General features: G+C 41.2%; 1 protein-coding gene across 3 annotated transcripts in view; it reads right to left on the bottom strand.

Moving 5' to 3' along the window:
• Window positions 1-269: 269 nt before the first annotated feature.
• LOC118562406 (NACHT, LRR and PYD domains-containing protein 12-like) overlaps window positions 270-23,973 on the bottom strand; it is a 629,435-nt gene continuing 605,731 nt past the window's right edge. Inside the window, exons 3-6 of one of the 3 annotated variants that reach the window (XM_036134783.1) lie at window positions 14,080-14,265; window positions 8,252-8,428; window positions 5,838-6,008; window positions 270-512 (exon numbers count right to left, since the gene is read on the bottom strand). In XM_036134783.1, the coding sequence (XP_035990676.1) occupies window positions 497-512; window positions 5,838-6,008; window positions 8,252-8,428; window positions 14,080-14,265 (550 nt within the window). In that variant the 3' untranslated portion in view covers window positions 270-496. Of the gene's footprint in view, window positions 513-5,837; window positions 6,009-8,251; window positions 8,429-10,015; window positions 10,065-14,079; window positions 14,266-23,973 lie in introns of those variants that run through there. The other 2 variants (XM_036134784.1, XM_036134785.1) reach the window with 2 other exon arrangements.

Consider the following 23,973-nt stretch of genomic DNA (forward strand, 5'->3'; position numbering starts at 1 on the left):
GAAAAGCTTCATCCTCTGATTGAAGAAACAATCATTTACTCACTGAGCTGTTTGCAGCAACAGATAAAATTACCAGAGCTGCCCAAACATTTGCAGAAAGCATCTAAAATATGCTGAAAAACCTCCAAAAACTGCATCACAATGAAGCAAACATGCAGCCTGAAAACTTTTGGGTTTAGCTTTATTTCAGATTTCTGGGTTACAGGCTGAAAATGAAGCAGAGAGAAAAAAGATCAACTTTGCAGTTTCATCAGATTCAGATCAAAACTCCATGGAGCCACTAAATGCAGCTTAGTTTTCATTTGATCCTCATTGATCCACAGAGACAAACAATATCAGACACTAAATGACGGACATGAGCAGATAAACAGGATCAACATCTCTAAGGTCAGAGTTCATCATCAGGATCCAGTCAGAGTCTCTTTAAACTCAAACTGCTGCAGCTTCAACCTCTGGATCATCAGGACAGCTCAGCTTCTCTCCTCTACTAAGATCATCAGGGCCTCCACCTCCTGCAGAGAGAAGAAGGAGCAACAGAGGAGATCAGTGAGTGTTTCAGCCTCTGGAAGCTGAACATGAACATTTCATCTGTTCCTAAAACATCAGCTGACTAAGAAACATGGAGGCTGTCCCTGAACACATCTGGATGAAACTAGTGAGAGAAGGACACATGTCCAGATGTGCTGAGTGGACTTCAGCAGAGCTTCTGCTCTGTAGAAAGACCACATGGTGACTAAATGTAATGATGGGCTGTGAAATCAGTGATTTACAGGCTGCAGTCAGACTGATCTCAGAGCTGTGACTAAGATGAAACTGATCAGCTGTTTGCTGTTGAAATGAGAGAACAAAGAGTCTGAGATCAGATCTGATGCTCCACAGCTTGATGAATAAGGACCACTGTCTCTAGACATGGTGGAAGGCTGTCAGCTGGAATCCAGCTGCATTTCCTGGAGACATGAACACAACAGTCATCTTCACATGGGGCCCGTTCTTCGTACGTCGCTAACTCAGTTAGCTGGATTTGATTGTTGACAATTTGACATGATCTTGGATCGTTTGATTCTTCGAAACTCATCCAGGACTTCTTGTCATAGTAACGTGTGCGCCAGCTCAAACCTGCTCGCGAGCAGGGTTATTTCATGTAAACAGGATTAGATTGCAGCTTTATAAGCGGAGGAGATGGGGAAGTCTGCCGTAGCCATGTCCATTTTTACGACTGCAACCTGTTGCGGAAGGTGCAAGAATAATTTCAGAGCTTTTCGAATTAATCGCATATTGCGCAATAGACATGATCCTTTAGCGTAGCGCAGCAGTGTAATTGTAGAGAGATTTTTCTTGGTGGTTGTTATAAACAGACAAACACATCATTTAACAGTGGCTTTTAAAGAGGAAAAAGTTGTGTTAGACCCATAAATAGAAATTATTTGAGTTATTTGTATGTTCATTTGCTTTTTATTTTTATCATATTTAGTAAGAAGATTTGTTCAGGCCATTTTATTGTGAAGTTTAGTTTTACTTTGAAAGGGTTACTTCCTGCCGAGCCTTATATTGTATTAGAAAAAAATATGGATGGATTATCTAGACACGGAGCAATACAGTTTTACCATGTAAACTGTGTATGACTTGGAAAAGGAAGAACTTCATTTTTTATAGATAAAGAATTTTTTATTAAAATTCCTAGTTTGCACGTGTCCTTTACTTCCAGTGTCTAAGGAATGACACCGATATTGGATATTTTGCCATAACAAGTGCCTTTTTAAAATAAAGTATAATAAATAAGGGCTACCATTTTATAGAATATTATTGTACTTCACTTTTACTTTTCCCCATGTTCTAGAGGGTCCCGTGGAGGCTCTGACAGCCCGAACAAGCCAAGATAAAGATGGCCAGAAAGATGACACAGAGAGAGGCTACGTCAGAATTACAGGAGGATTCATCCCGGATCTCAAAAAAAGGACCAAAAACTTCCATCCCCACAAACACCGATCAAGACTGCACCCCCCTCCCCCTGTTCTCCACAAAGCCCAGAGGTTCCTTGTCTTGATTTTTCTCCTAACATGAACAAAGTCCTTAAGATTGGTCTACGGTTGACATCCTCTCCACATATTAATTCTGAAAACCGCAGTTCTGTGACTAAATCAGCATCTTCCAAAGGACGCAGAGGTCCAGATCCTCCTCCTCCTCTACATATCACAGAACATGCCTGTCCTGAGGACCTTCAGATAACTTCCTTGTGATGTACACCGGGCCCTGGCCGCAGGTTTATCAGACAAGACCGCTTACAGCATCAGCCTGGGCCTCTTGACGGAGAATATGGAATATCTGTCATGATACGTGGCAGAAATAAGAAAAGCAAAAGGAAAACAAACAGGAATAATTAATCATACTTAAAAGTCATAAACTCTCAGATGCAACCTGCCACAGAGACATCATCAACCACTAAGTCATATAAATTGGGTTTATTAAACATTAGATCTCTGTCAGGAAAATCCCTTTTAATTAATGACTTCAATATTGACAATAATCTTGATGTAATGTTTTTTACAGAAACATAACTGCATGAATTTAGTGAAGCAGCTATACTGATGGAGTCGACACCTCCAAACTACAATTTCCTTTGTGAGAGCAGACAGCAAAGGAAAGGTGGAGGAGTGGCAAGATTGTTTAATGATTCACTAAAGTGTAAAAAGGTGTTTTTGGGAAAATGTGACTCTTTTGAACATTTGGCTCTCCAGGTAAAGAGCACGGTATGAACTATGTTTCTGAATGTTTACAGGCCTCCTAAGTCCACATCAAACTTTTTTAAGAATTTTAGTGACCTCCTGTCTGTGATATATGTTGATTATGACTGTTTAATTATTGTGGGAGACTTCAACTTTCACGTTGACAACCCTGAAGACAGAAGTGCAAAAGAACTGTGTGACACACTTAGAAACTTTGGTTTAACTCAACATGTTAAACAGCCAACACACAAACAGGGACATATTTTAGACTTGATCATCACTAAAGGTCTAAACATTTCTAATGTCAATGTAACTGATGTTGCCCTATCTGATCATTTTTCTGTTACCTTTGAATGTATAATTACCAGTGACTCATTTAGCCAAAGGGACATCATAAGAAAACGCACCTTTAAGGACAATGCCACGGAAACCTTCATTCAAGCTTACTCTGCTACTTCAACCTTGAGCTGCAACTCAGCTGATGAACTAGTAGATAACTTTCAGTCTAAAGTCTCAGACATCATTGACTGCATTGCTCCAGTTAAAGTGAAGTTTTTTTTGGGAAGAATAAATCTCCGTGGAGAAATGCTCCAGCAGTTAGAGGTGAAAAAAGGGAGTGTCGAAAAGCTGAATGCAGGTGGAGAAAGAACAGACTGCAGGTTCACTATGACATCTATAAAAAGAGACATTACAGATATAACTTACAATTGAAAAATGCAAGAGAATATTTCTTCTCAGAGATCATCAAGAAAAACATTAATAATGCTTGTGTCTTATTTTCCACAGTCGACAGATTACAAATCCTCCTGTGTCAGTGGATTCCGAACTCCACTCCAGGGCCTGCAATGAATTTGCTAACTTCTTTACTGAAAAAATTCTAAAAATTAGAGGATCAGTTTGTACATCCATACCAACTCTAGAACCAAAGCTGTATCCAACTGGGACTTATCCTGACAAAATGTCCCAATTCAGCCAAATAAACTCCAAAAGCTTAGAGGAGATCATTCAGCAGCTAAGTTCCTCCTCCTGCTGCCTTGATGTTCTACCCACAGTTTTCCTTAAGAAGGTTTTACCTGTCATCGCGTCTGATTTGACTCAGATAATAAACACGTCCCTTCAGTCAGGTGTTTTCCCCCAGTCACTAAAAACAGCAATTATCAAACCACTGCTGAAAAAGAACTACAGCCCCATCTCAAACCTCCCCTTTATCAGTAAGATGATTGAAAAAGCTGTATTTCAACAATTAAACACCTTCTTAACAGTGACCAGCCACTTTGATATTTTCCAGTCAGGCTTCCGTGCTCACCACAGGACAGAGACCGCCCTTATCAAGGTGTTTATTAACATCCATATAAATACAGACTGTGGAAGAACCACAGTGCTGGTACTATTGGACCTCAGTGCAGCATTCAATACTGTCAATCACTCCATCCTGTTAGAACGCCTGGAAAACTGGGTCGGCCTCTCTGGTACAGCTCTCCACTGGTTTAAATCCTACTTAAAGGACAGGGACTTTTTTGTATCAGTAGGTAACTTTACATCAGAGATTACAAAAATCACATGTGGGGTTCCCCAAGGGTCCATCCTAGGTCCCCTCCTATTCAATATCTACATGCTCCTTCTTGCTCAGGTAATAAAAAACAACAACATCAGCTACCATAACTATGCAGACGACACACAGCTTTACATCACCATGTCACCAGGTGACTATGAACCAGTTCAGGCACTAAGTAAATGTTTAGAAGAAATCAATGCCTGGATGTGCCAAAACTTTCTTCAGTTGAATAAAAACAAAACAGAAGTAATAATATTTGGACCAATAGAAGAGAGATTAAAAGTTAGCACACAGCTTCAGTCGCTTCAACTAAAAACCACTGATCAGGCCCGAAATCTGGGTGTACTGATGGACTCAGACCTGAACCTCCAAATTTTGGAGTCCAAAAGCATCTAAAGACAATTACAAGGTCGGCTTTCTATCACCTGAAGAACATTTCTAGGATTAAAGGACTAATGTTTCAGCAGGATCTGGAAAAACCATATTCATTTTTAGTCAAATTGATTACTGCAAAGGTGTTTTCACAGGTCTGCCTAAAAAGTGGATCAGACAGGTGCAGCTTATCCAGAATGCTGCTGCCCGCATCCTCACTAAGACTAAGAAAGTAGAGCACATCACCCGAGTCCTAAAGTCCCTTCACTGGCTCACTGTATCTCAGAGAATAGACTTTAAAATCCTTCTGTTAGTTTATAAATCTCTGAATGGCCTAGCACCTAAATACATCACAGACTTGTTATCAGTGTATCAACCATCCAGACCATTAAGGTCTTCTGGCTCCAGCCTGCTCTGCATACCCAGAACCAGAACCAAACAAGGAGAAGCAGCATTTAGTTCCTATGCTCCACTTATCTGGAAAAAACTTCCAGAAAACTGTAAAAGTGCTGAAAGCCTGAGTTCCCTTAAATCGAGATTAAAAACACATTTGTTTAGGATTGCCTTCAACTGTTCTAGTTAACTGAAACACCACTAGTGTTTTTTTCATGCTCTATTTTCTATCTACATTTTATTCCTACTTGCTTCTTTTCTGTTTTTTTTTTGCTATATTTTAATCATGTAAAGCACTTTGTATTGTCTTTGTACTGAATTGTGCTATATAAATAAATTTGCCTTGCCTTCTGACATAAAAGAACAAAGTAAATATGAAATTATTAAAATGCAAAATTTCATACTGTAGAAAGTGATAGAAACATCTAACATGGACAGCACTTATGCATTTAATTTGTCTGTTATTTTTTGCCAGCCCTCTCTCCTGGCTTTAACAGATTTTAAGGTGTTCCCTGTCGTTTTACTTAATGACTCAAATTTCGGCATAACCATCCATTAAAAGCTTGTGTTCTGCTTGGGAGAAAAACTGTGGGCGTTCTTTGGCCATGCTGAACAGCCAATAGCAGCGTTGCTGATCATTGTTTCTACTATCGATACATTTCCCCTTTTAAACCATTCTCCTCCCACTGAGGAGCTTCAGCTTTATTGGAAACACTGGATCTTTGCTTTGGTACCAACTGGGTTCAGAACAGTTCTGCTGACAGCAGCTGGACTCACTCCAACCATCTACTTACAGAGTTTCCAGTTTGTAATCTGGACTCTTTACAAGATCCTGCAGCTGCTGAACATCTGACTCCTCCAGCTTGTTTCCTCTCAGGTCCAGTCCTATCAGATGGGATGGGCTGGACTTCAGCGCCGATACCAGATGATCACAGCTGATCTTTGACAAACTGCAGTTCCTCAATCTGAATAAAGAATCAAAGATGTGAGCTGAAGCCACCATGATGCAGGTTCTAATAGTCCAGCAGAACCAGTTAAAGAACTCTCATTAATATTAATGACAACAAGCTGCTGCTTCAATAAAGACCTGCTGACTTCAGCTTTTCAACAATTAACAATATCAGTTGATTGTTGATAACTTTCAATAGTTAAAACTTGTTTAGCAGTTTTTACAGTCCTGGCTCTCATTTAGAAACTTTGTGTGGAATCCGTACTAAAAGTCAACACCAAGAAAAAGAAAATGGAGTATGGCAAAAATATTCAGATGAATCAAACCATGCTCAGGCACAGCAGCAGCCATGTTACTTTCTAGATCCCAGCTGTAGCGATACATTTGGTACCAGGGTCTGGCTCAGGTTCTGCCCTCTACACGCCCAGATTCAACCAAAAACAGTCGATGCAAAGCACCTCATGAATGTTAATGTGTAGAAAATGTGTCAGCTAATCATTTTTTCATCATGGTGACGTGGCAGCCATTGACAAAAAGCAAAGAAACGTTGGGAAAATTTCCCAGAGAGGCGTTTATTAAATGTGGAAATCAGAGGTAATAGCTCAGATGTTGCCCACATTAAAACGAGTTAAGAAGTTGTTAAAATAAGTTGTTAAAAAGTAAACCACGCTTTCCTCTGTGTTGAAATTCCCCTGTGGCTGTGGGTTCAGATCCACATTCAGAGGAGAGAGGTACCCCCCCCCCCCCCCAACCCTAAAAAGGTGAGCACTGCCTGGGTGTGAGTAGAAAGCCTCATTCTCTGCTCTCTGGGGGTTGGAGAGCTGCCTTTCAGCTCCTCAGAGGGAGGTGGAGCCACTTTCCCCTGTGGGGAACAGCACAATGCATGCTGGGAGTCAGAAGCAGGATACTGGCCAGTTCTTATTATTGGCCAGGAAATAGTTGATCCCTGAAAGCGAGTTTCCTCAATTCCCCATCTGCACGGTCTTCCAGCAGTGCCAATGCATCCAGCCAGCAGCATTACGCATGAGTATGTTTGACTGTTTGCAGCAATAAAGTGTTTGCTGCTCACCACGTCAAATAATCTGTGGAACATGTCACCCCGGTGATCATTGGAGAGAGGAATGTGAAGGTAGAAAACCCAGAGAAGATGTTAGCAGACTTTGATTTAAGATTAAAGATGACTTATGGGCATTTAGTAAATCTGAAATGTCCCAGATGGATTTAAGAGTCACCAGCAGCAGAATGAATAATACTGAGGTTTTAATGCTTCTGATCAAGATGATCTCTGATTAAAGTCTGATATGGAGTGAAAGTGAACGTCTGAGAAGAATCCTCATGCAGGTTGGCTGTAATTCACCACTTCACCATCTGCGTCTCCAGTTTCCCCGTCTCCAAATTGAGCGTACGCCTGGGTCAGAGCTGGCATGAGGACCACACATTTTCCCCTAAATTCATTTTTAGAGATCCTAACTTCTGGTGGAAAGTGGCGTATGCACATTTAAGCTCCATTTAGTGTCAGCAAGCTTTCTAAATTAATTGTATCTGAGTGTTTTAGTCAGTAAAATCCTTGCAGAGCTTCTAAAAGTGCTGAAGCATCAATCAGGGATTGTAGATTTTTTCCTGTCAGACAGATTCCAGGAGCTGAAATTCACTCTTCTAAACTGGCTTGAATCCCCTCTGACCCGCTTCACATGAGGGGCATTTATACACACTGGGGGTCCGAATGCCGGCCGGTACTGACCTGAGATCAGGGCTCAGACTCAGTTACACAGAGAGAAAACATTAAAAACTGGCTCCAAGTCCAGGAACAAACTCAGCAAAGATGTATTACAATAGAAGATCTGAACTTTGTTTTTCAGCTGAATTATATCCACTTATTCCATTATTTTAAAATCATCCTGTAGAAAATGGAGAAAGACTGACCTGAGGAAGGTTTAAAGAAATTAAAAACCTTCAAATAAATGAAACATCAGTATTTTATTTCTTCTCTCTTCCTCTTTCTCAGTTCTGGATAAAACCTGCTACTCTAAACTGAAATTCAGCTCATTGTTTCATGTTTTCTGCTGATTATTGAATAAATCCTGACAGGAAGTTAGAAAAAGAAAGAAACTTTAACTGGAGCAAAGCAGTGAAGAAGAAAGCAGACTTTACCATGAAGATCCTCAGTGTGGATCAGTAGAATATCAGCCAGATGTTTGCAGTTTAGTGTCAACACAACTTTCATATCACAAATATCAGAACTAAAACATGGAGTCTGACCTCAGTGTCTGTAGTTTGCAGAGGGGAGTCTGGAGGAAACCACAGAGCTTCTTCACTCCAGTATCTTTCAGGTCTATGTTGTTACTAAGGTCCAGTTCTGTCAGATGGGACGGGTTGGACTTCAGCGCTGATACCAGATAATCACAGCTGATCTCTGACAAACTGCAGCCCCACAACCTGATTAAAGAATCAAAGATGTGAGCTGAAGCCACCAGGATGCAGGTTAAAACTAAAACATGAACAAATAAATAATAAAATGTAGAATATTAATTTCCCTGAATGTAAAAGTCCCAGAAACATGATGAACTGATGTCTGATCTTTGATCCAGTAGAACTGATTGAAAGAGTTAAAGCCAGCAGAACCAGAACATGTTATCATGACGTGTGAAGGTCCAGCTCAAGGTGTGGTTCTCAGCAGTGGCGGCTGGTGATGAAGATGTTCTGGGGTTAGGGTTGGGGGGGGGGGCACTAGAGCTTGGAGATTACCTGCCAACAATAAACTCTACTTGAACATAAATCCATCCATGATCACTTGCTGCTGCTGGATATTTAAGTCTGATGGCTCTGGCATCTGTTTAAAATGCTGCTGTCTTCTAGCCTGGCTCAGGGTTCTGCTAGAACAGTGGTTCTCAGACCCATAATGTTCTAAACATGGATCATTTAATAGAGTTTCAGCTCACATTGTTCTGGATTTATCTTCAAGCTAAAACGGCAGCCTGCATTGAGGCTTTTCTCTAAGGAAACATGGCGTCTGTTTAAAGTTCTGCTCCTTCAGTCCCTGATCACTGAACATTGGTCCCATGTTCTGCTGCTGGGCTCAGATGTTCTCCATCATACTGGTCAGTTGTTCTCAGTGGGTCTCTGTGTGTCTGGTGGGTCATTGTGAGAACTAAAACCTACCATGAGGAGACTTTCTCCACCTGTGGCCCTCAGCTGTGGATCAGCCTTCCTGAAGACCTGAGGGCAGCTCAGAGCTTTGGACTAAATAATAATCATCTGCATTTTCCTTTACATCTTTGGAAACCAAAGATGAAATGTGTCCTCTGCATTTAACCTGTCTCTCAGGGAGCAGTGAGCTGCCACTGGGTGGCACCCTGGAGCATTCTGGCTCTAAGGGTCTTGCTCAGGGACCCAGGGCAGGAGCCTGTGGGATTTGAACCATTAAACTTGCAGTGCAAACGTGGACTACAGATCTTTGCATGGTATTAGGTTTTAGCACTAAACACTGAACATCAGAATAATGAGGCACAGACTAAATCACCATTTGACACAAGTTATAAAGTGTTAACAATACCCCCCCCCCCCCATTTATTTAGGAAAATAAAAAGGTGAATAAAATAAATGTACTTTAGGACCTTTAAATAAAGACAAGTAACAAGCACTTCTCTGCCTACAACACCAAAAAAACCTTAGGGTGTCAATCTGAGATCCCAGTTCAATAATATTCAATAATATTTTCTTAAATGCTTAACAATTAAAGCTAAAGCCGGTAAATCCCAAGCTAACCCTACGTTGCAGGCCTGTTTCTATGCTTGTGAACATGGAGACCAAACTCAATGGTCGCTTCACTCAAAGAGCAAATAATAAACTAAAAAGGAACCTTGGTCCAGATGAATAATAATGCTAACAGAAACGCTCTGCTCTGTTTAGTCCTCCTCTCCAGTGTAAAAAACTCGCCTCCCACAGTCACGGCTCCCACTCCAATACTGGGCCACCTGCGGGGTCCACACCCATACATAGTTGATACACTTGTTATCAGTGTATCAACCATCCAGACCATTAAGGTCTTCTGGCTCCAGCCTGCTCTGCATACCTAGAACCAGAACCACACACGGAGAAGCAGCATTTAGTTCCTATGCTCCACTTATCTGGAACAAACTTCAAGAAAACTGTAAAGGTGTGGAAAGCCTGAGTTCCTTTAAATCAAGATTAAAAACACATTTGTTTAGGATTACCTTCAACTGTTCTAGTTAACTGAATCACCACTAGTTTTCATGTTCTATTTTCTATCTACATGTTATTCCTACTTGCTTTTATTCAGTCTTATTTTGCTATATTTTAATCATGTAAAGCACTTTGCATTGTCTTTGTACTGAACTGTGCTATATAAATAAATTTACCTTGCCTTGCCCATCACAAACTCCTTGTCCTTGTCTCCAATGTCCCCAGAGGTCCTCAGAGTGCATTCTGGGTAAGTCTCTGTTTGTCCGGTTGGGTAACGATACTCTCCAAGCTCCTAGGTCCAGCTGAGTTAGCCAACGGCAGCCTAGAGTCCATTAGCCAGCTTGTTAGCATCGGCTAGTTGCTATGCTAAACTGGCGGCTAAACACAGTCCAACAAGCTTCCAGTAGAAACTTCAGTGTCTTCTACCTCGGACTGAAGCTCACTTACTCACTGTGGATTATCATGGGGACAAACCACGGCACACATTACTGTTTATAGTCCAAATACAAGCAGCTTAACATGGAGATGATGACTTATGGCCGCAGAACCGGATCTGTGCAGCTTCTCCTGCTGCTCTCTGACCCAGACTCATGATGCATTCAATGACTGCCTCTGTGTAGTAAAGTACACTTCTTCTTCTTACACTAACCCTAGTTTAAAGGTGTTCATAGTCTCTGACTATAAACACCTTTAAACTATAACTGAGTGCAACAGTAACATTCCTGACAGCACGACATACAGCTGCCTCTGAAAGATTGTCTGTGTCTCCTATGTTATTAAAAAGCTGCTGTTGGCATGAAAACCAAGAGCAGCACAAATAAATTGTTCAGAACTGAGAGCATTCTCTTGCTGTGTTAGAAAAACGATGTGCGGCTGAGAATATTTAAATAAATCATCTGAAGATCCCAAAGCGTTTTACACTGGTTAGTTATTCACCCATTCATGCATATATTCACACCCTGATGGTGGTGAGCTACATTGTAGCCACAGCTGCCCTGGAGCAGACTGACAGAGGAGAGTCTGCACACAGAACTACATGCTGGAGCTAAATCTGCAGAAAATGTAAATAATTTAATGGTAATAAAACTGGATATGTGAAATATGTACATGTCTCACAGTTCTTCCTTAGCAGGAGCCCTACTTTGACATTAAATATGCTATACAGCTATAAAATCCAAGACTTTTATATTTTTTCATGTAATCTGGCTTAATCAGTTTTATCTACACTAGTAATTCAGAAGAAATTATTGCTGTAACTTTATTGTAGTAAACCATGTAGCTTGTTATAATCTCAGGTGTTGGACAGCCCTCATGTAGCCTCAGTGCACATGTGATGTTGTTCACAAAGGTCAAGTGATCGCTCAGGGAGTCTGTGTGTTTGCTCAGACACATGAAAAATTAGGTGGAACATTGCTCATGACCAGAGGAAATAGGCCCCGGTGAGCAAAGAAGGAGTAAAGGAGCATCTGTGGCTCAGGGTGAGCAAAGGCGTCCACTCCTAGAGGAGGAGGAGAGGAGGAGGAGAGAAGAAGGAGAGGAGGAGGAGAGGAGGAGGAGAGAAGGAGGAGAGAGGGAGGAAAGAAGGAGGAAAGAAGGAGAATAGAAGGAGGAAAGAAGTAGGAGAGAAAGAGGAGAGAAGGAGGAGCAGGATTAAGGAGGAATCTCCGACTCGCCTCTCGAAGGAAGAGCGGATGAGAATGGAAAGAAGAGAAGCGAGATATGAGGAATTAGAGGAGAGAAAGAGTTGAGGGACGGCGGAGTAGTAAGGAGAAACCACTAGTATAGCGCTTTGAGGAGTAGTAGGGAGCGAGAAGCATGAGATGAGTAGACAAGGGAAGGATATAGAATGATAGGAAAGGAGAAAGAAGGAGGACGGATCAAGCCTTCGAGGAGAGAATGGTGGAATGAGGTGGAGAAGCATAGGGATAACGCGAAGGTGAGAGGTAGGGATCAGGAAGGAAGAGGAGAGAAGGAGGAGAGGAGGAAGCGAGAAGGAGGAGAGGAGGAGGCATCAGCAGGGAGCTGGGTGGGCTCTGACTGAGTTCAGGGAGCTTCTCTGGGCTCAGGCTGCTCCCACGGAGCACCTCCTCCTGACGTAACTCCTCCAGAGATGTCAGTGTGGGGAACACGTGGTTTAGCAGCTGGCTGCCGCTGCAGAGAGAGAGTTTCCTCTGTTCCCACGGTGTGAAGAGTGAGGAAGAGGAGCTTATCTGTGCTCAGGCCGCTCAGGGATTGTCTCGGCTGGAGTGGGAGAGACACTCGGCTCACGACTGGTGAGGTAACGGTGCGTCTGAAACGGAGGTTTAGAGGCTACCGGCTCATTGTGGGTGGAGAATGTGGCTGAAGCTGCAGTGAGATCGGCCGATTTTACTGCAAGGCTGGAATCTGCTGGCATTTGGTCTTCAGAGGAAGGTTCATGTTTTATTTCCAAAGGTTTTACAGATTCTAAAATTGCACACATTACCCTCAAGAAGTCACTTGTTGGGCTGTCTCCTCTGTCCCCTCTGCTGATGCAGGCCCCTCTGGAAGAGGAGGAGGCTGATGGAGGAGGCTAATGGTGGAGCAGAGGGAGTCTCCAGGAGCCGTGGAGCGCCTGAACTCCTGACCTCCTGGCCACGGTCCTCCAAGCAGCCGGCAGACCAGCAAGGGATGTCGGCCCGGAGAGAGGTCTCACCAGGTCCTGAAGCATCTCTGACTCCTCGGCATTCTTCTGGATCTTCTCCAGCGCCGATTTAAAGTGAGGAGCCAACAGAGCATCCGGGCTGATGGGCTCCCAGCACCTCCTTTTTCACATCCTGGGAGGAGGAGGATGAAGGAGAACAGCTGGAGCCAGATGTTCCTCTGGATCATGGTCTGCCAGGCAGAAATGGTCTGCAGACTAATGAAAATGACGATTCTTCAGTTTTTCTTTGGTTTCCTTCTTGGTGCTCAAACTTGTTGGCTTGTTGCTGAACGGTACCGCTGAGTCCAGAGACCGTCTGCTGCAGTAGAGCTTTTTACTTTTCAATATTGTGGTGTAGTTTTAATAGCCACACTGCTGGCTCCTGGTTCTGGTTCTGTTTGATTGAGCTGTCAGATTGAAGAGGATGGTTCCTCTCTGACCCGCACCAACAGAACAGCAGCTTCAGGACAAAGTTGAGCTGTTGGAACCTGCTGGTGCCGTCCATCCAACCATTTTCCAACAGGCTTATCCCTGCTGGGGTCCTGAGGGCTGCTGTTGTCTATCTGCAGCTGTCAGTGGCTGAGAGGCGGGGTTCACCTGGACAGGTAAGCAGTCTATCACAGGACAACACAGACAGACAGAACCAACCATTCACACACACACTCACACCTAAGGAGAATTTAGAGAGGCCAGTCAACCTAACAGTTATGTTTTAGAACTGTGGGAGGAAGCCGGAGTACCCAGAGAGAACCCACGAATGCACAGGGAGAACATGCAACCTGGTGGTGCCGTTGCTTTGATTTATTTTACATTCTCTGTCTTTGTTCTTCTCAAACATTAATTTTTTAATAATGCTATTTTATTATTTTATTTTACTTGTTTATGTGTATGAATGTGATCCTGGCACTACTCTGGAGGAACAAAAAATAATGTTTTATGTAAAGATGTGACAAATAAATGATCTGATCTTGTTATCTAAATATTTCCCAAATCAAATTAAAACATCTCCATCAATAATTTACATCATTTGACTTATTTTCCTAATTTTTGTTCTTCAGTCCAAAGCATTTTAAGTTTGAAATGTTCAATAATGAAAATGTCAAAGAAGAAAATAAATAATTAACAAGGTAAAACATTTGGACAGCATGTTGTCTGTAAAGAAAAAATGTCAGAACAAAATTATTAAAATAAGTATTAAATTAGCTGTGAAGATAAAACCAACCTCAGCTTCTTTACTTTACAGAATGGAGTCTCCAGGATCTCACAGAGACGCTTCATCTCAGAGTCTCCAAAGGTTCTTAGTCCATCATCTATCTGATCTATTTCTAGTTCAGTCAGGAAGGGGTTGGACTTCAGAGCTGAGGCCACAACTTCACATTCAGTCGGTGAGAGACTACAGCCCACTAGTCTGTGATGAGAGAAAGAATCAGATTAGTTGTAGTTAAATCAGACTAATAAACACTGATAAACAGACTAAAAGATGATGACTAAACAGTGATGTCATCATCAGATGAACATCTGCTCTTCACATCAATGTCCTGTTTGACCCACACAGATAATCTCTTCAGTCTCTTCAGGTCTTGGTTCTACTGCAGAGCTGCTGTGTCTCTGCTTTGGTTAAAAGCTTAATTTAACCACAAAGATGAAGAAAGATCATCTAGAGTCTAGTGAAAATACACTATGGTTGATTTGGCTTCATCTCACTTCCAAATCATCTCTAACTATTAGGGCTGTCAAAATAACGCGTTATTTCGATTAATTAATAAAAAAACGGATTAAAAAAATAACGCAAATTAATCAATGTCGTATAGGTTAGTTCACTGCTATTGTTTTCATCCCGGCTTTTCAATTGGGATTGTCTGCCTGGGTCCTTTTTCATTGAAATTATCAATTTCTTTCGTCTTTCTTTGTCCTTCGGTAAACGAAAGAAACGTACATCCAACGATTTGGAATGCCTCTGTGTGCAACAGGGAGCACAACAAGTCGTAGGCATTGTTTAAATTTCGAAAATAAACTAATTAAAAGCAAGCTCTAATTCACCCGTTTTGTCACGGTGTTTGGCGAGAATAGTCCTGCTTTTGCCTACCGGCGTAACCCGGAAGTAGCGCGGACGTCACTTTACTGTTGTAATGTGTTGATATTGAGGGGAGTGTTCATTTATTTTCATTGTGTCTCCTACGTTACTGTGTGCCACATATGCCACAACGACACATGTTAAACGTCTGAAGGAATGAAATGTGAATAAAAGAGTTTTTGAACTTTAATGTATCTGATGCTGATTATTCACTGAATCATTTGAATTTAAATATTTAAAATACTTTCACAGGAAACCATGTTTTCCCTTCTCCCGACCGAATTAGGCAAGTTTTGTTTTCCGCCGCGGACACGAACCATGTTAGGAGGCTTTTAGCCCTCGACGCGGTTGGCCCGGGATTGACTCCGACCCGCAGCGCTTTGCCGCCTGTCTTCCCCCCTCTTCCTGTCAGCTCACTGTCAATAAAACGTGTGCCACTAGAGTCGCAAACACATAAAAAAAAGTTTTGTTTTTTCCTGCGTCGCTATCACAGCGTCACGGGTTAGCTTCGGTGTGAATGGTTGAAATAGCACGTCGATAAAGATGATAGACAAGTGGCTTATCCAATCATATGCAAGGATTTTTGATAAGGCCCAGCCTTCAAAAAAGGCAATTCCTATGGAGAGGTCCAAGATGTATGTAAGTGGAGCTAGGTGGAGCGAAATCCATATGGCTAGAGTCAGGTAAGCAGTCTGCTATAGCAATGTGAAAGGTGCTGCTGAGATCAGAACAGAGCTGGGAGAGCAACAGGCTGCTGCTGCTGCTGCTGCTGCTGCTGCTGAGGGTGGCTTTACTTTTGCTGTGTTTCTGTTTGCTGCAACTTGATAAAATTTAATTTAAAATTTAATTAGTAACTCAGTAATCAGTTATTATTTCCTGAGTTACAACCTTCAGTCAATCAGTCTGATGGTGAACATGATTAAATGATCAATCATGGTTGATGATGAAATCCAACTCCACCAAATAATCAAGTAGCTCTTAGACAGCTGCAAAAGCATCTCAGCTGAAGTCTGTAGCCTGGTGTCTTTAGACAGGATCAAATACACTCTAAATGAACGCTTTCTCAGCTCCGTTAACACCACTTAGTCTGGGGGGTTGATGCGTCACCTTGTGCTTGAATTCAGGTGCACATAATTACCTTACATGTAATTTAGGTGTCCACTTTTAAGGGTCATTTTAAGGGACTTGTAACTGAAGGGGCTTCAGCTCAGACCCTCATTCCTCCTCTTCCCTCTAAAGGAGCCCTTTACACTCTTTATAGATGCATTTTTCCTCACTTTTTATTAATGACACACAGCGCACCAACGGGGGAAATCCTCCCACCTCAATGATTCCTCACCGCTATCATTAAGTATAAATTATGCTGGTGCCAGACGTTACCAAATAGTGTTTTTTCTAGTCACTTAATAACCAGTGAGACACAGAGCTTGAAAAGCTGCAGCGTTCATTTGACCTCTGTGAGCAACGTATATGTCCAAAACCTGAGGTTATATCAAGCTACATGGCTTAATAAACAAATCAAGTTACAGCATCATTTCTTTTAGATTTCTTAGTTTAGATCAAACACATTTAGCCCGAGTACATGAAATTACAACATGGATTTTTTTAAAAAGCTGTATAGCATATTTTTATTTCAGAGGAGCAGTCCTGCTATGGAAGAAATTAGGGTTCTAATTTTATTGCCATTACATTATCTATTATCTGCAGTGAGATTTAGCACCAGCATGTAGTAACCCATGTAGTAACCTGTAGTTATTAAAGTATTTCTGATTCTGATTACAAAAAGGAGTGTAATAATGCCGACAGAAACTTACAACTACTTTATAACTTTATTCAATGATTATTTGTACATGTGGGGTCTGTTTCATCTGATCCATTCATGTGTGTCTATCTAGTAACAAAATCTATTTTACAAGGTTAAAGAAGCAGCTGAATGGACTCAGGAAGGTGGAGTTTTGGTTGCAGCAGACAGAATTTCTGCACATGAGCCAAAATCAGAGCAAACTGGATTTTCCTCAGAAATCTGGCATGGATCACAGAGCCGTTTACTTTTTGAGAAGGTGCAATATTGAGGGTAAATGTTGTGAATAGAGATTAAACAGATGTGATTCTCCTCATATCAGGCAGTCTTGGTATGTTGGAACAATCCTAGAACAGTTTGGTGTTTTTCTGTTTAACCCACTAACTGGACAGTAAGGTGTTGACAGTCCTCTTTCACTTTTTAACCAAAGGAAAACATCTCCACTTCCATGTCTAGTCAGTTAAAAATGAGACGCAGTTGACTGGATCCATTCTCCACCGCTCCCCCAGCCCAAAAAATGAACATAATCTCACTCTTAATTTTCCCTAAAAGTTGAGAGGTCTGATGATAGCGGATCTAGTTAGCTGAAATCTTTTTCTTTTAACTCTGTTCCAGCTCCATAACATAGTGGAACAAGCCAAAGGGCTCCTGAGAGACACTGAGAGACCATCGAGTGTAAATTTTCATGGCAAGATTTAGCCGCTGTACTTAATTCACTGTGAGTTTAGTTCTTCCCACACGCTGTGAACGCATCACTCGCTCCTCCTCCAAACCAGAAAGCGCTCAGGCACGCGCACACAACAACGAACCTGTGCGTTTACTTAATGTTGACGAGACAGCGAGAACTATGGAGACAGTGAGAACTATGGCGACAGCAAGCTTTTCAGGCAGTGGAAGGATGTCGAACAAAACGCGGTAATTTGCTAAACATGCCGTAACACCATTGCCACAAAAGGTAGCAGTAGCACAAATTTGTTCCACCTAAAACGTAATCCAGTGCAAAATGAAGACCCTTGTAAACTCCACGTGTTGACCCCCCCCCCCCACACACACACACACACACACCGAAGAAAACTTTAATTAAACCAGCCATAAAACTGATGAAACTGGCGTCTTCTTTTGCTAAATCCCATATGACAAAAAACAAAACAAAACGTTTGTTAAAAATTTCCCAGCACCTAAAGAGCAACAGAAATATTTTTGAGAAGCTCTGAATATGTAGCTGCGACTGGTCAGTTGATTTCATAGTCACAATACAAGGTTTTGTTTTTGGGATCGTCACATTTTTATGATACCTTTTATTTTAGGTGTATTTTGTGTCAGGTTTTTCCTTGGTGTTCCTTTTGGCCGCTGGGATGTTCTGTTTATTAAGGTCCAGTGTTGATCATCAAAGAGCTCTAAAGTGACGATATTGTAATGTAGAAGTTTGATAAACACCATGCAGCGCAGCCTGACCTGACTCCCATCGAGGGGAGTACAAGCTAGAGAAAAAGAAACATCTGGATAACATTGTTTAACTGTAGTGTTCCAAGATATGTCAAGTAGCGGAATTAATCAGTCTGTTTTTGTACTCTTGAGTTAAGTGTTTAACAGAATTGTAAGTCCAGCCGTCAAGAAGCTGGACGTCACTAGCTTGCAATACACACCAATGGAGACACACAGACTCTTATCATAACGCACACACATCTGAGGCTTATAAAGGTCTGTTCATGGCATTGTTTGTTAGAACTTTCTGTTTGTACCCGTTATTACGTACAAGGTGTAATATTTAAAGTTCTCGTTGACATGGCAGAGGAATGATTTCTCCTGAGTCTTCTTTCTTAAGGTTCAATAGTTAAATAATCTCCCACAGTAATTTGTGAAAAGCTTCTATGTGCAGTTGTGGTGGAAAAATGGCTTAAATAAAACATTTAAATTCATTTTTATTTTGCAATAAATTTTCAAACAAAAAAGAATTGACACATTAATATGAGATATACCAATGCAACTTTAGGCACTATTTTGCTAAAAACATTTGTTATTCAAGATTATTTGAACATATTGGGATATATATCGTGTATCGTGATTCGTGATATAGCCCAAAGATATCGGGATATTAGATTTTCTTCATATCGCCCACCCCTAGTTAAAGTGCAAATAAAGCCAAATGTCTCTTCTTGTGGGCTCACCTATGTGGCTTTACACAGCTAACCTATTACTTAGAGGTTAGGAAGTGAACAGCAGACAAACCAAGGCTGGTCAACCATGCCGCTCATCTGGGCTGTTTTTCACACAATGTTTCTGATCTTCTCTGATTTATTTAGTTTTTACATAGAAGTCATTTAGGGGCCAGATTACCATCACCAGCGGACCAGAAGTGGCCCACAGACCATCAGTTCAATAGCCCTGACCTAAAGAGTGATTTTCTAAAGAGGTGAATTATGGGTAACAGCCCAATGAGTGAAGAGCTGTTTAAAGTTTAAAATGTGTCTCTGGATGATTGTGTCTTTCTAAAAGATCAAAATCTCTAAATACCAAAAGCTGCAGCAGAGCTGACCTGAATGAGCTAAAGATTTAGAAATCTGAATGGTTGAAATAGTCCAAAGTTGTCATAGTCCAGGCCGAGGTGCAGGCCGGGTTTTCGCTCTCTCTCCTTCTCTGCATTGTTGGACGGGCAGGTGCTCCTCATCGGAGTTAATTGCCAACCTTCTTAAGGAGCTGGAGCCAGGAAGAGGGGGTCAATGGATGCTGTGGTGAAAGTAAGTAATGAGATGGAAAAAGCATTTAAAATGAAAGAAATAATGAATATTGTGTTCTTAGATATAGAAAAGGCTTATGATTCAATGTGGCGGGAAGGATTATTAATTAAATTAAATATGATAGGAATTAGGGGTAGATTTTATAATTGGGTTCTAAATTTTCTAACAGAAAGAAGAATCATAGTTAAAGTAGGAGCTGAAATTTCAGAACAATTTGAAATAAATAATGGAATTCCGCAAGGAAGTGTTATTAGTCCAGTATTATTTAATATAATGATTAATGATATTTTTATGAAACTAGATAGAAGGATTGGATCAGCTTTATATGCGGATGATGGGGCCATATGGACAAGAGGAAGAGAATCCAAAATAGTAAGAAATAGAATCAAGGAGGCAATAGGAGAAATTGAAAAATGGTCATATAGATGGGGCTTTAAGCTTTCGACAAGTAAATGTTGTAATATGATATGTACAAAAAAGAAAAAGATAAATGAACAGAATTTGGAATTATATGGTCACAAAATGGAGACAGTAAGTAATTTTAAATATCTGGGTATATGGCTAGATCAAAAAGGAACATGGAGAACACATATAGAAAAAATAGAGACGAAATGTAAGAAAATCATAAATCTCATGAGAGCAGTAGCAGGAAAAGATTGGGGAGCAAGTAAACAATCATTGGTGCATATTTATAGGGCTTTAATGAGATCAACAATAGACTATGGGTGTTATATATATGGAGCAGCAGCTAAAACAAATTTAATGAAATAGAAAGAGTAATTAATAAAGCAATGAGAATTTCTACTGGTGCAATAAGATCAACACCAACTAAAGCAATGCAGGTAGAGTTAGGAGAAGTGCCTTTAGATTTAAGAAAAGATCAGCTCATGCTTACATACTGGTGTCGGTTATATGGATGTGGAAATGAAAATATAGCAAAAAGTGTTATAAAAGAGTGTTGGGAATATAATTCTTTTAAAGGTAAAGGTTTTGGATGGATAATAAAAGATAAATCAGAAGAATATAAAATAAGAAATATATGGTTTAACTCACCTAGACCTATAAGTAATATCCCTATTTGGTTATTTCCAAATGTTGAGGTAGATTTTTATATAATGGAATTAAAAAAAGAGTGGGTAAACAGAAGGAGAGGTCAAATGGCAAATCATTATATAAGAACTAAATATTATAGCTATTTAGATATATATACAGATGGATCTAAAGATGATAAAGGAAAAGTAGGTATAGGAATATATATTCCAATGATGAATGTAAGCATCGGTAGGAGATTACCTGATCAGATGTCAGTATATACAGCAGAAATGATGGCAATAATTATAGGATTACAATGGATAGAGGAAGTAAAACCTGATAGAGTAGTTTGTTGTGTTGATTCTTTGGCAGCACTTTACAGTATACAAAATATGAAATCAGAAAGAGAAGATTTATTATTAGAAATACATCAAAGTTTGTTCAGAATACAAAAAATGTATATAAATATAAAGTTTTGTTGGGTTCCAGCCCATGTAGGAATAAATGGAAATGAAAGAGCAGACCAAATAGCTAAAAAATCAATTAGAACAAATAATATTATAAATATACCGTATGGGAAAGGAGAAGCTAAGGCAATAATTAAAAAAGAAATTAAGGAAAAATGGCAGGATAGATGGAAAATGGATAAAAGTGGAAGAAATTATTATATGATACAGAAATCTATTAATGCCAAGGGTGTGACAAGGAAAAATCGAAGAGAGGAGACTATGTTAACTAGATTAAGATTTGATCATACTGGGTTAAATAAAACATTATTTTTATTAAAGAAAAGTGAAACAGATGAATGTATAGAATGTAAAGTAATAGAAAATGTAGAACATATTTTATTATATTGTAGGAAATATGATAAAGAAAGGATAGAATTAAAACAAAAGACAAGACAAATTGGAAGGGAATGGAATTTGAAAGGATTAATAGGAACAACAGGAGAGGGGATAAAGGAAATGCAGAAAACTGTTATTAAATATCTTAAGAATACAGGATTATATTATAAGATTTAAAGGTATATGTATATATGGATGTATGTATATTTTGTATGTATATATGTATATGTATAGATAGATAAATATATAGATATATATGGATATATAGATATATAGAAATATGGATATGGGAATATGGATAGAGATATATAGGTATATAGAAGAATAGATATAGATGTGTAGAAATATGGATATAAATGTATATAAATATAGAAATATGGATATAGATATAAATAATCATCAAATTGATATGGCCCATGCTACATACTCCGGTACAGTAGGTGGCGGTATGCACCTAAAAGATAAGGTTGCAATCTGCCATTAAACAAAAAGAAGAAGAAGAAGAAGAGGGGGTCAATATATATTAGCTTAACAGGCCCTGAAATTAGATGTTTTTAACTTAAATATTCCTTTAAGCAAAGGTGAGGGTAAATCTATTATTCAAAATAGAATCAGTAAAGCCGGGCGTACACTGTACGAGTTTTTCAGTCGTGGTACTTATATATATCTCAAACTGTGCGACGGAACCGCGGGGTTTAAAAAGTTCACCGCTCACGATCTGTGCGGCGCGACGCTCGGACGAGACCGGACTGCTCACACTGTACATCGTGTCCCCTCTGGGACCGCTCGCTGTGGGGACAGAGGCAGGCGAGCGACGGTGGGTGACAGGGACCCAGAGCAGGGGTTCGAGCCCAGCTCTGGCGAGGCACGCAGGAGGCACCGGGCGTCGGGGGAACGGAGGGGAGAGAGGAGGGACGAGACGCACCGGCGGCCGCGCAGCACGGCAGGTCGCCTGCCCCCCCCCCCCAGCAAGCGGAGGAGTGCAGAAACAGGCGGCCAGCGCGTTGCGGACCGCGGAGGAGTGCCGAAACAGGCGGCCAGCGCGTTGCGGACCGCGGAGGAGTGCCGAAACAGGCGGCCAGCGCGTTGCGGACCGCGGAGGAGTGCCGAAACAGGCGGCCAGCGCGTTGCGGACCGCGGAGGAGTGCCGAAACAGGCGGCCAGCGCGTTGCGCGGACCGGACGGCTCGCCCTCCCTAACACCGGCCGGAGGTTGCTTCAGGGACGCCCGCTTCCCTCCCTCCGCTGGCGGGGACGGAGAGGAGGGGAGGGCGCCCCCTCGTAGCTCTGCTTGAACAGCAGGATGCGCTCACGAAAACCTCACGACAGCCGACTGAATTTCAAACATGTTTGATTTTCACGATCGTCCGATTCCTGAGCGGGAGGTAGTCGTGAGAAGCCAGTTCCCCCTCCTCCCCCCCTCTACGATCAAGCTGAAATTTGGCCCGATTCAAAAAATGCTCGCACGACTGAAGAATCGGCCCGAAAAGGGGAAAAACTCGTACAGTGTACGCCCGGCTTAAGGCTTGGCAGGAGCAGTGGGATCGTAACGACTAGTGATGGTGAGATGAAGCCTCATGAGGCATTGAACCACTTGAGCCAATTGGTTCGAGAAAGGGTTCATTTCTTGGAGCTTCATGTGCATACGGAACCACCTACTGGCCAGGTGTATAATCACAGCTAGCTGTATCTTAACACGTGTGATGCATTGATTTTTTTGTCCATTATGACTCTTGGGAATGACTTCACAAAAGGTGTAGGACGAAATAATTTGTCGACATAAATTTTGTATACACATGTGTATAATAAAACATTGTTTGAATGTATTCTCTGTGTGTAATTATTCCCAAAATAGTAGTGACGTGATATGGCATGGTGTGTAATAATGTTTTTCTGTGACTCTAGAAAAATGGCATGGGCTTAATCAGGCAGAGGACAGTGAAAGTGCTTGTGGAACTAGGGAGGGGGTAGTGAATACGCCAATGCTTGTGTAACTTGGGTGATTTCATGCATTTCTATTAAGAAACAAAAATTTCTCCACAGTTTTTGGTTTCATATGATTTCTCTTTTTTGACACTACTTCTCCAGCCTTTGAAAAGACATGCTCACATGGCACAGATGATGTCGGGGTGCATAAATAAATAAGTGCAAGTATGTACAGATTGGGGTAGTGATCAATGATTAGCCCAGTACTATACGGTCCCACATTTTCCCCTCAGCAGCAACACAGAAACACACAGAGGTTCCCGCTGCGTCTTTACGCACGATCCAGCTGCTGATGTCTCCTCTCTTTTCAGCTCAATGCAATTCTAGACAGTAACAGTTTATAACCTATATCACCTTTCACAGCAACAGGTTTCTCATCTCAGTCGACCAGACAAATCTCTATTGCTCTCCTCAGTGCGCTCTGGGCGGTGAGGTGGGAGGATTTTACCCGATGGTGCGCTGCGTGCGAGGGATAAACAGGGGAGAAATGCATAAATAAAAACTGTAAAGGGCTCCTATACAGTGATCATAGGAGCTGACCGGTCTGAGATCAACCTCCTGATGTTACAAGTTCTTTAAAATGACTCTTAAAAGTGCGCACCCAAATTACAAGTAACGTAATTTTGCGCACCTGAATTAAA

This window comes from Fundulus heteroclitus, unplaced genomic scaffold, assembly GCF_011125445.2.
Source record: "Fundulus heteroclitus isolate FHET01 unplaced genomic scaffold, MU-UCD_Fhet_4.1 scaffold_91, whole genome shotgun sequence".
In the NCBI taxonomy this organism is placed as follows: domain Eukaryota; kingdom Metazoa; phylum Chordata; class Actinopteri; order Cyprinodontiformes; family Fundulidae; genus Fundulus; species Fundulus heteroclitus.